The sequence below is a fragment of the Mugil cephalus genome, chromosome 13 (genome assembly GCF_022458985.1).
Source record: "Mugil cephalus isolate CIBA_MC_2020 chromosome 13, CIBA_Mcephalus_1.1, whole genome shotgun sequence".
NCBI classification, from domain to species: domain Eukaryota; kingdom Metazoa; phylum Chordata; class Actinopteri; order Mugiliformes; family Mugilidae; genus Mugil; species Mugil cephalus.
Genome location: NC_061782.1, coordinates 6,585,876 through 6,603,852, shown reverse-complemented (window position 1 = coordinate 6,603,852; position 17,977 = coordinate 6,585,876). Strand labels below are relative to the sequence as shown.

Genomic DNA, 17,977 nt, shown 5'->3' with positions numbered 1-17,977 from the left:
GCTTTAAACATCAACAAAGCTCATTGTGTTAGCTGCATATTACGCATGCAAGGGAGACGGCTGTGCGTAGGTTCAAGAAATATGGGCCTAAACGCAGCCAATGCATCAAAGCTTTATTCTGCTCCCATTAATCGGTTCAATATTTTGCAGCTGTCTGTCGCAGGGGTGAAGGATCTTCCCTGCCTATATTTTAGAGCGTCCTCTGAGCCCCGCGACGATCCGTTCCCTGCGCCGAGTAGCCACATCCCCTCCGAGCCCTTCCCGTCTGATCCCTAGGTGTCAGACTGGCTCGCCCTCAGTCCCCTTGTCTGATTAACAAAAATAATGCCCATGCCCAGAGCGCCATCAGCCCGTATTGTCTTCAGACGGCCAACGCCGCGATTGTGACGTTGCTTTTTGACGACCCTCCCTCTGCAAGAGCGGGGCGAGAATCAGCCGCAATAACGCCTCTTAATCCGAGGCAACAGTTCATCTTCTTCAGACGAATGAAGCCCCCGCGCAAATTAGTGGCTGAGGCACTGCGCTGGTGTTGAGCCTGACACCATGGGCGAGATGTGAGATTTAAATAATTTCTGAGACTATGGAGGGAGTCTGGAGAATGGCAGACAAGCTAACTAATATCACGGGATTCAGTAACAAGGGCTGCTGCGATGGTAATGACTCCTCACTTCAGAAACGGCTGATTCGCTACAAGAAAGATAGAAAGATAGGAGAGGGGCTAGTACTTAAAATATTGCAGCATCCAAAAAAAAAAGAAAGAAAAAATGATGTAATTGGGATGCATTTGGGGAAAACACACTAATTTATGATTACCTCAGACTCCAAATGCGATAAATCGCGACAACCTCGAGACCTATTTGACCCCGTTCATTAGTGAAAACAGCACACGCTCTCAGGAGACACAAGGCTGATGCAACAAATGTTTGTATTTTTTAACGTCTAGAGAGTCGTTTCAGAAGAAATCCACGTTAGAACTCACAAGTATCATTTGTGCTCTGCCGTTGTGGAGGAACACTGTGTGGGAGTTGGGCATATTCACCACTCAGTTATCAGAATAACTCTAATTAGGCTATTTTTAACACATCCTTTTCAACAGCTCTGGGGTGTTTACATTTGCTAATGACAGCCTGAGTTGGAAAAAAAAAAAAAAAACATCCATCAGCAAGCATCATCATCATCATGGCCACTGACACATTAACATGAATTCTCTCCTAAGAAAATGCCACCTAGTCACGGTGCTTGCACCACTTACATGGAGCATGGAGCTGCAGTCGGCATGCCTGCCTCTACATTTGCGTACCATATTTACATTTTTCCACAATACCTTTCAGACAACACAAGCACACTAATTAATAAGCAGTGAGACACGTAGTATTTCTGTTTTCTTTGCTCCAGTAAATATGAGGCGGCTCTTTCGAGCTCGTGCATTTACCCTTTGTAAAAAAAATAACAATCAATTTTTTTTCCTTGCACGTGATTTACATAATTTTCATTAAGTTTGTTGTCAGCTTTAAAAACATTACTTGCACTTGAAGTTTTTACATGATCCAATTTCATACTGAGGAAGTAGTAAAGGCTGCATGCACCAAGAAAAACATTTTCTCCGGGGGAAATCAGTCGGGCTCAGTTTGGGTTTATAGTCACCTCGTTGCACCACAATGTTATTTTTAAACTTATAATGTATCATCTTAATGTTACTTCTGAGACTTATATTTTTTGCTCTGATATTTTTGGACTGTCATTTAATCCAGAAGGGACAGGAGAGCACACACACACACACACAAGTGTTTCTAGCTGCAGTCTGACAACGCAGGCTCTACTACTCCATCTAGTGGTCACTCGGAGGAACGCCACATAGTTTATTTATATATTTATTTATTTATATTTAAATAAACCATTCTTAGCAATGTATTCACGAGATATAATGTAGAACTCTCCTGGGAGGGTCATTTAACTAAACCCTGAGGCAGGCCAGACGTCTCTTTATTATCTCACCGAAACGCATTTGTGTGTAATTTTCATTGAGCAGCAGTCGCCCCTGGTAACTGATGGAACATTTCTATTTGGGCCGCGTGATGAATTGTTAGTTTAAATTTTCCAAAATACAGCAGCTATTAGATGAAACATTATTATCTGTAAACGTCCCCCAGTGGTGAATCGGTTCATTTAGAATATATATATACATAAAAATACTATGGGATGATTGTGAATCTCACATTATTTTAACAAAATAAAAACAGAATAAATGTTGTGTTAAGTATGTTAACACCTCTGCAGCCAGCAGATCACGTGGCCTCTGTGCATGTTGGTAATTTGACCTGAGCAGCAAACAAAGACGGTCTCTGGGCAACAAGGGCTCCCCGCGTAGACACACAGCCTCTCTCTGAGTTTCTGTGCAGACAGCGATGACTGCAGATTTGGATTCCTCCAAGCCGTTCTCCACAGAGCTCGACGTCATCAGGCGGCTGAACTCCAGCCTCAGCCGGGACGGTTGCAGACATGGACGGGGAGCCGGACGCGCACTCTCTCCTGGGCTTCACACCCCGGCCGAGCGTGCGGCCCCGGCTCCTTCGCGGGACGACGTGCCCCTGTTGGACCCTTGCTGCGGTCAGCTGAGTGCCGGGGCTGAGGTGGATCTCGGGGTCAAAGGTCGACGGAAATTCATCGACTTTCGCCACGTGGCCTCGGCGCTGCGGGTTCCTCCAGGTTTCGGAGAGCGGCCTCAAACAGCCCCGGTCTCACCTGGGTTCTGTGCGAACCTGTCAAAGGACGAGGCCTGGGACTCCAGGAGGATCCCTGATGCAGCTCTGAGAGCAAGACTCTGCGGTACAATAACACAAGGTTATGTTTTGTGTGTGGACTAGTGAATGATTGATGTTTATTCATGTTCATTTTATTTAAAATACACTGGTTCTGAATCTTAGTGAATTAGCTGATTAAACACAAAATATAATTAGCAGGGATTTTGATGAACAACCAACTGTGAGCATTTTCTGCTTGTTTTGGTCTCATATGAGAGTCGGCTGAGTGTCTTTGTGTTTCAGACTGTTCAAATATTTAGTCAGAATTTTAATTAAATTATTTATTAGCTTGAAGATTAATGAAACTGTTCACTTAGTCCCAACAGGAAAAAAAAAAAATAAAAAATACTAGACAAGAGAAAGTATTAATATACAGATTGTGAATACAAAATGCAAAAGAGAAAATAGGGAACACAAAGGACGGATGCTGCCCGGTTCATGTTTGTTTCATTAGATCTTTTGTTCGAGAAGAAGTCTACAGGTGTATTAATACAGGCCTGCAACATAGTTCTGTTAGGTGTACCATGCGGGGTCAGAAAACTAATAACTTTAAAACTATTAAATAAATTATAAATAAAATACAGAATATTATGTCAAATCATTAGCTGCAGCATTAATAAGGGTCTTATTAAAACCAGCTATTGACCACTGTGTCTGACGGAGGGACCAGTGAAATATTTTAATTGCTTCTCGCTCAACTGTCATGTCTGTTTTCATGTTGTTGCCTTGACTACTATTTATCATGAAGCATTAAGTTTTCCTTTTAATCAAATATTACCGACCCCGTGCTAACTGTAGCTGCTAGGGCTAATCAGGGGAGCACTGGAAAGGACAGGTAAACCAAGGAACTGTTAAAGAAAATACAGAAAAGAGGCCCCAGATGGTGAGCTTTTTAGCATATTTTGCAATGACAACATGAACCTCTTCAAACCTCCGACCCTGAAGTGAAACAGCGATGCTCCACAGACCCCCTTCTGTCTACGTTATGACAGATTTTGCTAGTTTGTGCTGAGAGTAGTAGGAGTCGTGCATCTTTGTTTGGGGCCTCAGAGGAGCGAGGGTCACCACTGCTTCCACTTCATGCTTTAGTTGCAGGTACACAAGTGAGAAGTTTCATCAAATATGCAGCAATTCTCTCTGTTTGCCCAGTGTCTGTGCTGGTTTCAGCTTCTGTGAGGGACAGGCGATGGATTGCACACAGCATTTAACATTTCGTAGCGTGCTTACGTTCTATTTACATTCCTGTTTACAAAGGATCACGAACAAGCCGGCACACAGGGAACCCTGGGCTTCTAGTGTCTGGTTATGTGCAGGAGTGCTTCTTAGCTGGCACCTCTAGGGAAAATACTGTACACTTAAGATTAAGCTGCCATTTGTAGTGTGCTGTGTGAGAGGAATGAGAGGTGGTCAAGTTGAGGCCCCCCGGCTGATTTATTTATTCATTTATTTATTTATTTTGCTCCAGGGACTCCTTGCAGGATAGTTTGACCTTCAGAGCAGTCACTACCGCGCATAGTTATAGTTCACAATTTGCATGTGCCCGGTGCACATTGTTGTTGTCGTGTCGTCCTAAGGTTCAGCCGGTCCTGTTGACATTCAGCCGCGCTCACTGAGGACGTCAACCGAGGGGACGACACGCGGCCGCCTCCCTGATAAACATGCCGGGCGTCAGGTGGGTGAATTGACTTGCGTCTTCAGTTGCCTCTTTTTTTTTTTTGTCCCACCGAGAAATTGAACACTCTGACTCATCATTTTCCCTGTCATTTTTCCTGCTTAATTCTCCGAGCACATAAACGCTCATTGATTCATGCGCTCAGTCTGCTCCTCTGCGGACGATCTGGACTAAAGCTGCTGCCGTTGTTTGTGGACAACGTGGTTACAGCTGCATTTCAGCACCGCTGCATTAATTAAGTGCATATCAGATATAAAATAATTCATAAACGCATAGCTCTCTGCGGGTCCCTCCTATGATGTGGGCATGTGCTCACTTAGAGAACATAATCTTGGTTTATTATTTTGTTTTTGAGTCTCCTAATTGAAGTAATCATAATTATCCTGACATACATTATAATGGTTAGGGGGGAGAGGCTCCATGTTGTGGTGGATAGTCAATGTGGGGTTAGAGAAGAGCGATGCACAATGCGGCGAGCTGCAGTTTTTGCAGTCTGCTTAAAACTGCACTGTGTACAGGTCTAAGGAAGGACACTTCTGGATGTTTAAAAAGCTAATTCATCACTATGGAAACACAGTTAATTGCACATTGCTTTATTTAGTAGCGTTTTGCGCGTATGCTTCAGTAAAGGATGCTTTATATATATATGTATGTAAGCCTTTTGTAGTTCATCCACAGGAATATTAAGAGAAGAGTTATGAGAAGGAAGCAGACATGCAGCAGATACACTGATCAGGCATAACATTATGACCACCTTCCTGATATTGTGCAGGTCTCCCCCGCGTCTCCAAAAACATGTGTGACTCGTCAGAACTGCAGCCGAGCAGCAGATGTGGGTGGAGATAGAAGCTGTGGCTAATTTGCATATTAATAGAGCCACGCATAATAAATGAGGTAAAAGTGTAGAGTTACACCGGATCCATTTTAAGGCACGAGGGGATATATATATATATATTTTTTTCCCAGTCATGGAATTTGGATGAACACAGATGAGGGTTTAGGGGTTTAATCTATTTTTTTCAGTATTTTGAATTTTGTTTTTCTCGCAGCAATAATAAGTAAAACAAAAATAAATAAATAAATAAATAAATAAAATGTAATTCAACCTGGTGTCTGCAAAACTAATACCCAGCTTCCACCCTGCTGCAGCTTGGTTAGGGCTAATGCGAAAACAAACATTAGCAGCAGCCGTTCCATGCTAATGCACTAAATGGTGAGCGTGGTGATCAGCTATTTAGTAATCAGCACTGCCACTGTGGGCATGTGAGCCATTTAGCTCAAAATATCACCACATCGCCACAGAGCGGGCCGTAGTCGACCACATTAGACATTTACATTTCATGAATATTAAAATTGAGTTTCCGCAGATTGTATCAGAGGTAAGAGCAACACGTGAGGAGCGTTATATTATATTGCATGCTCTAAAAATGACTGGTTAAACATAATGAATATATGCTGTACAGGTATTTCATGAGACATTACTTCATCCATCCTTTTTTTTAAGGTTCAGTACAAAATAAATGCTAAAAAAAGTAACAGAACCATCATTTTTTAAATATTTTTTTTAAGGGCACCTTCTCTTCTGATCTGGGAAACTCAGCAGCAGTTCAACACTTCATATACACATCTGCAACACAGAGGTCAGAACGCCGTCGCCCTTACTTGCCTACTTATAATAAAGCTAAACAAAGCTCACTTCCCATGAAATCCATCATGTGAAGTCCGCACAGATTTTCTTTTCTCTTTGAGGGTTATTGGAAGAGAATAGGTTTGATTTTGTGCTCTACTGATGTCACGAGGGAGCACCGAGTCCTCTTGTTGTATTAATTGCTGCTCAATGAAATCATGCAGATGAACTGTAGCCTCGCTTGAAGCCTCGGGGAGGAATATGTTCCGCAGTTAATAAGCTGTCTAATGCACTTTTGTACGATGAAGAGGAGGGGTGTTTAAGAATTCAAATTAAAGCAAATAACTTCTGGGAATCGGGTTTAATCAATAGCACTCCAGGAGCTTATTTCACGCGTTTAATGGGGAGAAATCCATTGTTTCTTTCGCAGGAGTTATGAGGAAGTTTTTTGGGACAGAAAGTTGCCGGCGCACTCGAAGGCGCCAGAAATAAACCTGGAGAAACGTGCAGACCCAGTGAGCGAGCGTCCCTCATCGAGGCGCTACCACAGCCGACCACAGCTGTGGCAGGTGAGACGTGGACGAAGTTCAAGTGCACTAGTTTTCTTTTCTGCTGCAAAGTTTATACTAACTCCTCCACATAAAAGACAGACATATACCACGGTTTAAACAGAACATCACACCGGATAGAGCAAAAGTTCTGCTCTGAGATAATTAACCAGCATCACCTTCCTTATGAGGACTAAAATTATCATCACAAAAAATACCTTAAATAATACACCTGAAACTAATTAGTGTCAGAATAAAGAGAAAATGAAACCCACTCACCGTGCTAACCCATGCATGGACCTGTTTGTGTTTTCGACTTGGTTCTAACCAAAGGGATAAATGTGATTAAACAATGCAGCACATTTCCTGTCTGCTGCCTGGTGCACAACGTAAAATGCGACACGCAGACTGACGGAGGCAGATAAAGGAGATGCCGTATTTCTCTTTTTTAAACATCAAATCCTATGAAAAGACCAAAACCAACTGAGCAAGATAATCCCTTCCACTTCAGCTGCAGAGCCCTGAATAACACAGTGATTCTGGGCTCATCCACCTATTCAGCTGTGCCACAAAGCTCCGCCAGTCTCTCGCTGTCTCTCGCTCGGCGATGCTGCTTCTGCGTGTTTGTGTTTTCACTGCACTGATCCTGTTTGTGCCCCACCTGGAAACTTCCTGCAGGCTGGGATCTTATACTCTCTCATCTACAGACTTCAGCGCGGAGAAGCTGTTAAAGTTGCACTGTGTTATGGCGCCGGATGATGAGTTCCTTCAGTGCAGCGAACACAGGCCCTGTGGTGTTAGCTGAAATAGTAAACACTCTGGGATTTTTCATGGATGATCAGTTATCTTTTAAGGCGCATGTCCAGTGTATTGATTTTTATCACAGAAACAAGTCTTGTTTTTCCTTATTTATGTCTTTTTGTTTATCTTTAATTGATTAGGATGAGGGCTTATACATGAAAACATCTGCGTGGATCTCTTACACACCACTGCATGTTATATACTGAAATGGCCTTAGTCATTGGTACGTTTCTTGGCGTTATTCCTACATGCTCATCTTCTCTTTTGAGCTTGAAATGTGGAAAATACAGTCTCTGCTCTGAGAATGTGCTGCAATTTCTAGTCTCTTTAAGAAGGCAGTTAAAATTTCAGACATGAAACCTCTTCCCTTTCATTATTATTCAGAGAAAAAACACTGAAGGACGAAGAACGAGAGCTCTAACTAGAAGTGGCTGTAATGTACTGAGGCGTAGGACTAAATTCTGCCAAACGGCTTTATCTGTAAGAGGAACACATTCCTTGAACAAGTTACCGCCACACATCCGAAACTGCTACTTACTTTAAAACAAAAACAAATCTCAAACACTGGTTAAAAATAAACCAGACATGTACTCACACAGCCTTGTGAAATGTTTTGTCTGTTTTTTTACTGTCTGTCTGCGTCCTTTGTTGTGGTTTGTTTTGACATTGTCTATCTGTGTCTGGTTCTGGTAATTGTCTATTGTATGATTGTTGTTTTCTGTGTCTGTGTTGTGTACCTGCCTCGGGACTACGGCTGAAAGTTAGCATTTGTGCTAAGTCTGGCACATTTATACTGATGACTTATGCATCAGTGTTGATTAATGAGCATTGTCCTAATTCAATAAACTAATAATAATAAATAATAATAGTTTGTGGTTCCTAATTGAAAAGACAGCTTTTATGTTCCTGCTGCATGGAGGAAACCAACAGTCCAACCTCTAAAAACTTCAAAACTTAGTAACTCTGAATGAGTTTTACCCTCGTAACAGAGATCTTTAATCTTAATGGGATGAACTTAAAGGTTGAATAAAACAGTCAGTGTGTTTTAAATCCAAATTCCCAACATGCACATGGTTGATTTTGGTCTTGATGATAAAGTCATACCTATATCCTGTCCACTCAAAGTCTATAGGAGCCGAGTGGAACCGGAGGCAGCTTCGTTCAAGGAGCGACGCCAAGAAACCCGTATCATTGTAAGTTTTCAGCAGCCAATCTGAGTCGAAAAACCTCAACACCCACCTCTAGTTTTACAGAAAATGCACTGTCCTTTTTCTTTTCAGCTGCAGTGGATGTCCGAGGTCGGGTCAGATTCCTCTATACACGTGAGTAGTGCTCGATGTTTCATGGGTCGCAGCAGCTGTCTCGCACAGATGTTTGATCGTGTCACGAGAGCATCCGGCCGCATAACAATGTACTCAAACATTCATTCATCTCATTCAGTTATGTTTAGTTACAGAAAGGTGTCCTGCCACATATTCATTAATACATAGGACGAGATGTTACAATCCCTTGTGCAATGATCTCATTTAGAAGCCTAGTCCAACTGAAAAACCAACCAGCAGCTAACTACTAACTAGCCTAGCTTAGCCTAGCCTAGCCAGCAGCAGTAGGTAATAGAGGTGATGGTACATGCAACTAAACTTCAACCAACACCTTTCTCTTCTGCCAAGATCAGAAATAAGATACTACTAGACACCAGCTACCTAGCCTACTCCACAGCAGCAGCAGGTGATAGAGGTGATGCGACATGCAACTACACTTCAACCAACATCTCTCCCTTCCGCTAGGATCAGAACTAAAACACTAACAGACACCAGCTAATTAGCCTAGCCACGGAAGTAAAACACTAGAAAACACCAGCTAACTAGCTTAGCCATCAGCAGTTTGTAAGAAATGATGGGACATGACAATGATGCGACTGCACTTCAAGATCAGAAATATTCCACTTCAAGTCATTAGTGTGATCATGTAAATAGACGGAAGACGCCAAATCTACAGCTGAGGTCTCCAACGAACAATAAAGCACAGGTGTCAAACATATGCAGCAGCCCACCACTCGGTCTAATCTGGCCTATGGAATTAATTTGCAAAGTGATAAAATTACAATGATCAATAACATTAACTGCTATTCCAAGGGTTCACACCGTTTTAGTAAGAGCTGAGAGACAAAACACAACACTGAGGCCTAGAACTGAAGAAGAAATTGTTCTTATTTTTCTTAATAAATGTCTGGTTGTTCATTACGTGTCTTGTAATAGTGCAGTTCATTAAATGTAAACAGTCTCATGATCTTCTTTCTTCTTTGAACTTAAACAAAGGGAAACATTCGGAGTTGCTGTTATTTATAGTTTAATATGCTATTGTGTTACCAGTCCGGCCCGCTTGAAATCAAATTGGGCTGTACGTGGCCCCTGAACTAAAATTAGTTTGACACCCCTGATGTAAAGGTTACGTGCGGAGGAGTGCGCAGGTGTAAACGACATCTCAAGGGACGAGAGTTAGAAACAACGGTAGAATTAACTGGATTCATGTTTCAGGGTTCGAGATGTTTATTGTTGTACGCACAGTAAACGGCAGCAGCAGTTCAGAGCATAAAATGCAATTTGAAAAGCAAACGAAATATATATATACAGTATATACTGTAGATATATATGAAAAATAGACTACAACAAAGTGCAGGAGAAGTCGCCTTAATTAAAAGTTTGAAACCTGAGTTGAATAAAGAGCTCCAGCTCTTTGGGACTGATAGTCGAGAAGTGATGGCTGTTCAGGAGTCTGAGGGCCTGAGGGCAGAAACTGTGTGTGAGCCTTGTTCTCCTTGATTTTTAGACTAGTGATGTTGATAACCCTGGTTGTGTAAATGCCATGTAGTCATGCAAGAGGTGCACCAGAATATATATCAGTGCAGCTTTTATCACTTCCCGTCCAGTAGTTTTTGTTTAATTTTGATTGAGCTACTATGTGATGGAGGTGGTGGAGGACGCTCTCAGTTGTATTAAATACTGCAGAGGATTTTGGTTGAAAAAAATCTTTAGCCCTCACAAGAAGCACAAGAAGTTTTGTTGAGACTTACTCAAGAGATTAGGGTTAGGGTTGTGAGACCAGCCCAAGACCTAATCATTATTATTATTATTATTATTATTATTATTATTATTATTATTATTATTATTATTATAATACCACCTCTCGTCTGCCTGTTGTCTACGCGACCCCTGGAGATCAATCTACTGACTGTGGGGACATCGACACACTTTACAACAGAGGTGTTGGGACATACATAGAAAGAAAAGTATGATAGTGTGTAAAAAAATTAAAATTCTATAGCACACATAAAAAAAAAAACAAAAAAAAAACAACATTATCTGTGCTGGAATGTGCTGTATTGTCAGAAGGACGCACTTCAACTTGTTCAACTTGACCTCTCTGCGCTGTTAGTTTGGCCTCGAGCTCAGTCATCACTGGGAGGAAACCAGAAGGTTGCAGCCACTTAACTATGCGTTAAGTTTAAGCACTGATACAGTTTAAATGGGCACAATTTGTATAAATCAACAGTTGTCCTGAATGGGAAACCTGCCTTGAGCGAAAAACATTTATTTCTGCTGTAAAGTTTTCATTTTAACTTGGAGGTCTGTGGAGATTGAAGTGCTTTTGGAGCCAGGCTCAAGTGAGTGTTTTGGCACGTCCATGTCCAGGCTTAATTTTACAGCCCTAGAGTTTGCTGCTTGGTCGGAGGCCAGAAAACTCCAGAATACAGCAAAAGAAGAGCAAAATAAAAAATATTGCATTAATCTATAAAAAAGTTTGTGCATTGTTTTGTTTTCTTCGTTCCAGTGGTGCCTAAAACCTGCACAGCCTCACAAATCCAAGAGGTGAAAACTGACCTTGCTCTGTTGGTTTCCTGTCTCTTTTTTTTCTATTTCTTTTTGCAGCGGCACAATTGGCTCCGAGAACATGAACAACATCGACAACATAGATGAACAGTTTCACCCGCTGACCTTGAAGAGGAGCATCGTCCCCCCGTACACGCCCACAGCGCGGTGAGACACACTTTTATCGAGCGGACACATCATTTTACCTGAGTGGTTTTCTAACTGTGGGTTGTGAGCTTCTGCATTATTCTCTTGAACATTTGCTCCTGCTGGTGCACTCCCTTCACTCTATGCGGGCTTCAGCCTACGCACTGATTTTGGGCAAAGACAGGGACAAAAAACATTATGCTCAGTAGGGATTTTATTATATATTTGACATTATAACACCGGGCGGGTACAACGTTAATTACGAGCAGCATCTTGATAAGCCAGTTTGCTCAGGAAGTATATATTAAATACAGTTCTTACATGTTGTTTGGAGCATTTCTTTTTTTTTTTTTGTTACACTGGAAAGCAGATTCTGTGTTTTGGAAATATCTCTCACGTGTTTATTACTTTTTCTTCTATTTTTTGTTTTTTTGTCAGTCGAACCACCATCCCTGGCTACACGGGCAAGGCCTGCCATGTTAACTCTGCAGTCTCTAGGCCAGGTGTCTCCTCTCCTGCAGGCTCCCATGGGTGAGTCTAAACAGCAGTTTGTGTGAAAGCAATTCGAAGACATATTTTTGCTTTTTATATATATATACATATAACAGAATACATGTTTTAATTCCAGCATCCTAATATATAATTTCCTTATATTGTATTCTTTCTCTCTTTAGCCCCAGTGAATCAATACATTATTTTATCCCAGTTTAATTATATAAAACAAGAATTATCATAAATGGCCACAAGAGGGCGATCTAATTCACTCCTCCAACACCAGGTCACACCACGAGATAAACTGCATCTCAGAGAGACCATTAATGATACCCACACTTATAGTGGACCTATAATAAAATACCTTAAAATATTTAATTGGATTTAATTCAACACTGTAGATATCTTTATAGGAATATTAAAACTTTCTTACTTTCGTATTATAAACACTAAGAGTAAATCCTGCTCCACAATCTATTCACAAGACAGTAAAGAACGTCAAACCAGCTGCCTACCACTCCAGATCTCACACAGATTTACATTGTCAGTGTATTATTGCACATTTTTCCAGCTTTTATTAGTCATTTTATAAAAAAGCGCTTAATGTGAGAGCAATTAGTTGCACTGACGTTAGAGGTAAATAGCAGTGCAAGATAAATAAAGGGGCAAATATTGAACTAGAAATATAATATATGTGCTCTTTCTGTTGCATCTCAGTCGTATGTATTTGAGTGGCGTTGCCGTAAAGCCTTTAGGTATTTGCATCGGCTAACTACTTCTAATTTTTTGCATGAGTGGACAGGTGAAATGCAAGTTAATGGTCAGTGGGAAAAGGTTGCAGTAATTGGAGTTGTGCGTTAAAAAGGATTTAAAAAAACAAACAGATGATGTCATCCCTGAAGACAGACAGACTGAAAAGTTTAAGTCTGAGGGAAGTGGAAAGAAAAAACAACACGATCAAATTGAGGGCAAATTAATAGATTAATTAGAGAAACCTATTTTCTTAATGAGAAACAAATGAAAGTGTGTCCTTTCAGACAATTTAAAGTCTGAACATTGAAAAGTGTCGGTTACCGTGACTGACAGTAACAAGTTCTCGAGCATATCTCTGGTAACTGGGAGTGTTGGCTGTCTGTTAAGGAGGTGGAAACCTGTTTCCTAGCTGGGCCCCAGTTTAGCGAACTTTACCGGCTTTTGGAGCAGGCATCTCCAGATGGCTGAATCCAGAGCAGCTCGTGGTAACGGTGGTTTTTCACAACCCAGATCCATTTTCCTGGTGCCCAACACCCCCCTGAGATCTGTTTCCTCTGCTGATTAGGCTTGGCCTCCCATATTTTTTCCCCAAAACCGAAAAAAAGACAAGCCCTTGGATTGATTAACTGTCTGCTGCAACGGTCAGGCGTCCCCAGAATTTGAACTTGCCAGAGATCACTCATTACACGAGTGCTTTAGGGTATTTTTCTAAGTGTGTAGCAGTCTTAGTCGCCGGTGTTTCACTATTCACCGTCTGATCTGAAATGCATTGACTCATAAAAAAACATTTGCATGTCTTCACAGAGAACCGGGGAGTTCTGTTTTCGGCCACGTGGCGCCTCTGTCCCGAATGGTGACCACCACGGCCCCCTGCAACCCCTCCCTGAGACCCGCGCTTCCTGTCTCACGCGCAAACACTCGGGGAGGCATTAGACGGCGCAGATGAGAAAGTTCTGAAGGTGTCAGCTCCGTATTTATGCCATCCAATCTGTTTATATGAATGCACCTATAATGATGTGATGTCAGGGGCTGATTCGGAGTGAGTAGGGGAATAATGAGATGCCCCATTATCATAATTTCCCTGATTTAGATGAGTGGTTTTCTAACAGTGGGTAGTGAGCTTTTGCATTGTCCTCCTAAACATTTGCTCTCTCACTGACTGACTCTCTCACTGAGTGTGTGTGTGTGTGTGTTTCAGCACCTTTTTTTTTTTTTTTTGCCATGAAGGGCAAAGATAGGGACAAACACATGGAGGAAAGTAGGAATATTTTGCAAAATTCTTGCAAATTTAACCGCGTAAAACTGTGGCTTGTAACAGATTCATTAAGAGAAACATTTTGCTATTCAAATGAATCCACTCAGGACGTAGATCATACATTAAGCACAGTTTGCAGCATCTGCCCTAAGCGCGTCATTTAGAGGCGTTTTTGTTTGTTCGACATTATTACAAAGTGCCTGCCAGCTATAGCTTTATGTCTGTGGTTTGTGCAGCTTCGCGCTTCGACAGGAAATAGGGATGAGCTGCTTTTCCTGTTTCTCTTCATCTATAGTTTGTTTAGATTTACATTTCGCGAGGATTTGTACTTGAACACACCGTTGGTTCTTGTGCAATCACTAATGAAGTCAAGGGGATTCAGAAGTGAGACGATTATGATATGAATGAATGGCCAAAGTTTTTTGTTTTTTGTTTTGCATCTCTTACTAGGCTGCGGCTGCAAATTCCAAAAAGGGAACAGATGAATCCTTCTTAAACGCCTTTTAAAATGCATCTCAGTAGAATATTTCATTAAACATCTGTGGGATTTATTTTAAACTTTGGAAAGCTTGCTTCACAGAAACGTAACACACACCACAAACAGCATCCCCACAATGAACCAGCAAGTGTCCAGCAAGAAATAAATGTGACAAATTACAGTTGCCGCAAAAGAAACTACCTACTTCAATTCATCTACTGAGAACAGCTCCATCAGTGGTGCTTTTAAACTACATTTTAAAGCTATTTTTATGCCTTTGTTATGGATATGCGGTAGTGGAGAGAAACAGGAAGTGATCAGGTGAGATTAAGGGGTTTAACGTAGCTAAGGTTGCAGGCTAGAATCAGAGCTGCACCTCTGCAGTGTAGAGGACTACAGCCTCTGTTTACGGCGTTGACCTCTCGGCCAGGTGAGCTACAGAAAGGGCCAGTTCACGTGACAAAAAAAAAGAAAACGAGGCATCGCTCCGGAAGGCGTTTAGAGGACATCCGCCGCTCGTTAGCCTCACAAAAATTTAAAGCAGGGGTAAGATAATTACAACCCCGTTTTATCCAAACAGCAACAAGAGAGAACACACCTGTAGCCAGTTGTGCCCAGATGGCTTTAATGTTATTTTATTTCAAGGAAAATTGTTGAACGTGCATAATAACCAAGAAAACATATGGGCGTCTATGTGTGATTAGCAAGAAAACATGTATTTATTCAGATGAATGACTCAGAATGTAGCTTTAAATATAGAACATTGGTGGAAGAATAAATGAATAGTGCATAAAAATCACATTTAATAACATTTAGTGTAACAAAATGACCACATTGCTATACATTATAATGCCTCAGACACGTACAGTGGGGATAAGAACCAAGTGTTGTGCGTCTCGCAATACTTACTATAGTAACAGCTTGTGAACCCACTTCCTCGTTAATTACTGATATATTCTTGGAAATACATGTCCTTGAACTGGTGTGTGTGTGTGTGGGGGCGGAGGATGAGCAGCTACAAAGAGACAGGTTTGTTTTCGGTTCAGTCAAATGAAATTTATTCACGTGTAATCCAGTAATAATCGAGATTGTTGCGTCTAGACCGAAGTTTGAGGTCAAATATTAACCGTGGGTCTTAATTCGCTTTTAAATGGTCACTGGTCAGCGCTGATTAAGTGCGCTGGTGCTGTCATGTTTTTCTTTTTTTAAATAAATGGGCAACAGAGTGGCCCCAACTCTATTAACTCTCTTAAAGAACAACAGTCTTGTGAATGTAAAATACCAATGCTAATATTTAAAATAAACCCTGTTATCTACTCTTACTAATCTTACTAAACGCATTACATTAGGTGCACATTTTAGATTGTATTTTGTGCATTGTGCTTGTGTGTTTTTGTGCAGTGTTCGTCGCGTGGTGTCGTCAACATCTCTGTACGTCCTGCGGGTCTGTGTTGGATGTTGTTTTGTGTTTTTATTTTCGGACTAAAGGTGGAAATTAGCTCTCTGCTAAATCTGATGCACACGTCTATTCGTGTCTTTGACACTGTTTAATGCGTGTGCACATTGTCCATAAGCCTAAAAATAAATGAATGACATAAACAAATTGTCACAGATGTGGAATTGTCAGTCTAATTCGTCCCAGAACAAACTCTCCGCTGAACTTTCAAGTCAAATAAAGTTGACTCTTAAAATCATTTTCGAGTAAATCTGTTGTTGCCGAAACTGAACTTGTATCAGGCATAACATTATGACCACCTTTCTAATCATCAGAGGATGGACATGGGCCCTCTGAAGGACTCCTGTGGTGTCTAGTAACACAATTACTGGGGGGCCTTTAGATCCTATGAGATGAGGGGCCTCTATGGATCATCCCGGAGATACTTGATCAGTTTGGGATCTAGTGAATTTAGAGGCCATGTCAAAACTTTTTACTGTTTTTCATGGTTGTTTTTTTTTGTTGTTGTTCCTAAACAGCTGCCATCAAGGAGTGTCATTGCTATAGGGGTGGGGGTGTCTGGTCTGGTCTAGGTGGGTGCTACATGTCTAAGTAACATCCACACGAATGAATGCCAGGTCCAAAAGTTTCCCAGCAGAACACTGAGTTGCCACAATGCGGTCATTGTTGTTTACTTCACCGTTGGTGGTTTTAATGTTGTGGCTGATCGGCGCTGACTGACACACGCAGCAGATTTTGTTAAGATTTGTGCTTCCTTTGAACTGAAGTCAATCCAGTGAATGTTAGAGAGTGCATCCTTCCTGTTTGCCTGATATCAGCTCACAGCTCGGCTGGTGAGCGGCGCCAGGATTTTTACTAACCTCATTCTCGAACGATTGAGCGAGTGAACGCTACAAGTATTTCAATAAACAAGAGATCGTTTTTATCTAAACAAAAAATCTTATCAGTCGTACTTTTCTGAATACAGGCTATAAGCTAAAGTTCCTAGTTGCGTTGTTTGCCGTTATGTTTAAGACCCATAGAGCTGAGTAAACCCCCTCACAGCAACTCTACTTGCTAAAAAAAAAAAACACTCACCACCACCTCCTCCTCCTCCTCCTCCTCCTCCTCACATTTTCCAGCCTGTGGTCTGAATCTCATCACTGGCTCCTTTTCAAAACAGGCTCACAAACATCATGATTGATTCAGCCACTATCCTCCAGGATCTCTCAATGCCTGCCTGGGCTGGAGATTAATTTCCTTTTCCCCATCTTAATTTTTACTCATCGCCTCTCCATAAAAAGGCTAAATGTCAAGCATGCCTGACTCCTTCTAGTGACACGTCTATTCCAGCAGATAATTACCATAAGGAAATTGATGCTTTAGTGTGCAGAGGGGAATTTAATTTACTCTGACATCCTCGCAGCATAATGCATTCCTAAAGAAAGGGAGTTTTTCAGTTTGCAATTGACTTTTTAGATAAATTGGACTATTTAATGTGATTATCAGTCTTGAACGTCTTTGACTTATTAAGGTGTTAAAACCAATTAAGGGTTACATGCAGCTCGTGCTTCCAAATGTGAAACAGTGAATACTGCTTAAAGATCCATGAAATAAGAACCATCCGGGGCCCATTGTTCGCTAGTCAACCGGCTACATTACCTGATGATGTTTTGAGACTTGCGAGGTAATGATATTAATTACAGCAGCAACGCGGCTTGCTTGAGGTTGTGGATTAACCTGGAGGTGCAAGGGGTTGCATGTAGTTTGATTTGTAGCCGTGGATTACACTGTTATCATTTTTTTTTTTTTTTTAAATGCTGGAGAATTACAAGAATCTCATGAAAAGGGCTTTGACACGACGGGTAGCGTTTTGAAGAAGTTAAATGTGAGGATAATGATCAGTATCGATCCCGCTTGTGTGGGAACTTCCCTAAAACTTCTTCTGAATCGTTGCCCTGGAGACTGAGCGAAGTTGCTGTGTCACCTTATCTCTGCACTGAAGATCGCTGTCAAAAATAACACCACTGAGTCACATTTGAGTCCTAGTGTTCCCTCTGCGTGGCCTCAGGAGTGAAGCATCCTGCAGCTTTTTTTTT

The 17,977-nt window shown here is 41.5% G+C and overlaps 1 protein-coding gene across 1 annotated transcript; it reads left to right on the top strand.

The window, feature by feature from the left end:
• The first annotated feature begins 2,405 nt into the window (after positions 1 to 2,405).
• On the top strand, positions 2,406 to 16,058 carry LOC125019063 (spermatogenesis-associated protein 48). The gene is made up of 9 exons (XM_047603568.1): positions 2,406 to 2,826; positions 4,376 to 4,473; positions 6,043 to 6,113; positions 6,531 to 6,669; positions 8,575 to 8,642; positions 8,730 to 8,771; positions 11,379 to 11,486; positions 11,904 to 11,996; positions 13,515 to 16,058. Exons 1-9 carry the CDS (start codon positions 2,406 to 2,408, stop codon positions 13,654 to 13,656), a joined length of 1,182 nt encoding a protein of 393 aa, XP_047459524.1. The 3' UTR covers positions 13,657 to 16,058.
• Positions 16,059 to 17,977: the final 1,919 nt, after the last annotated feature.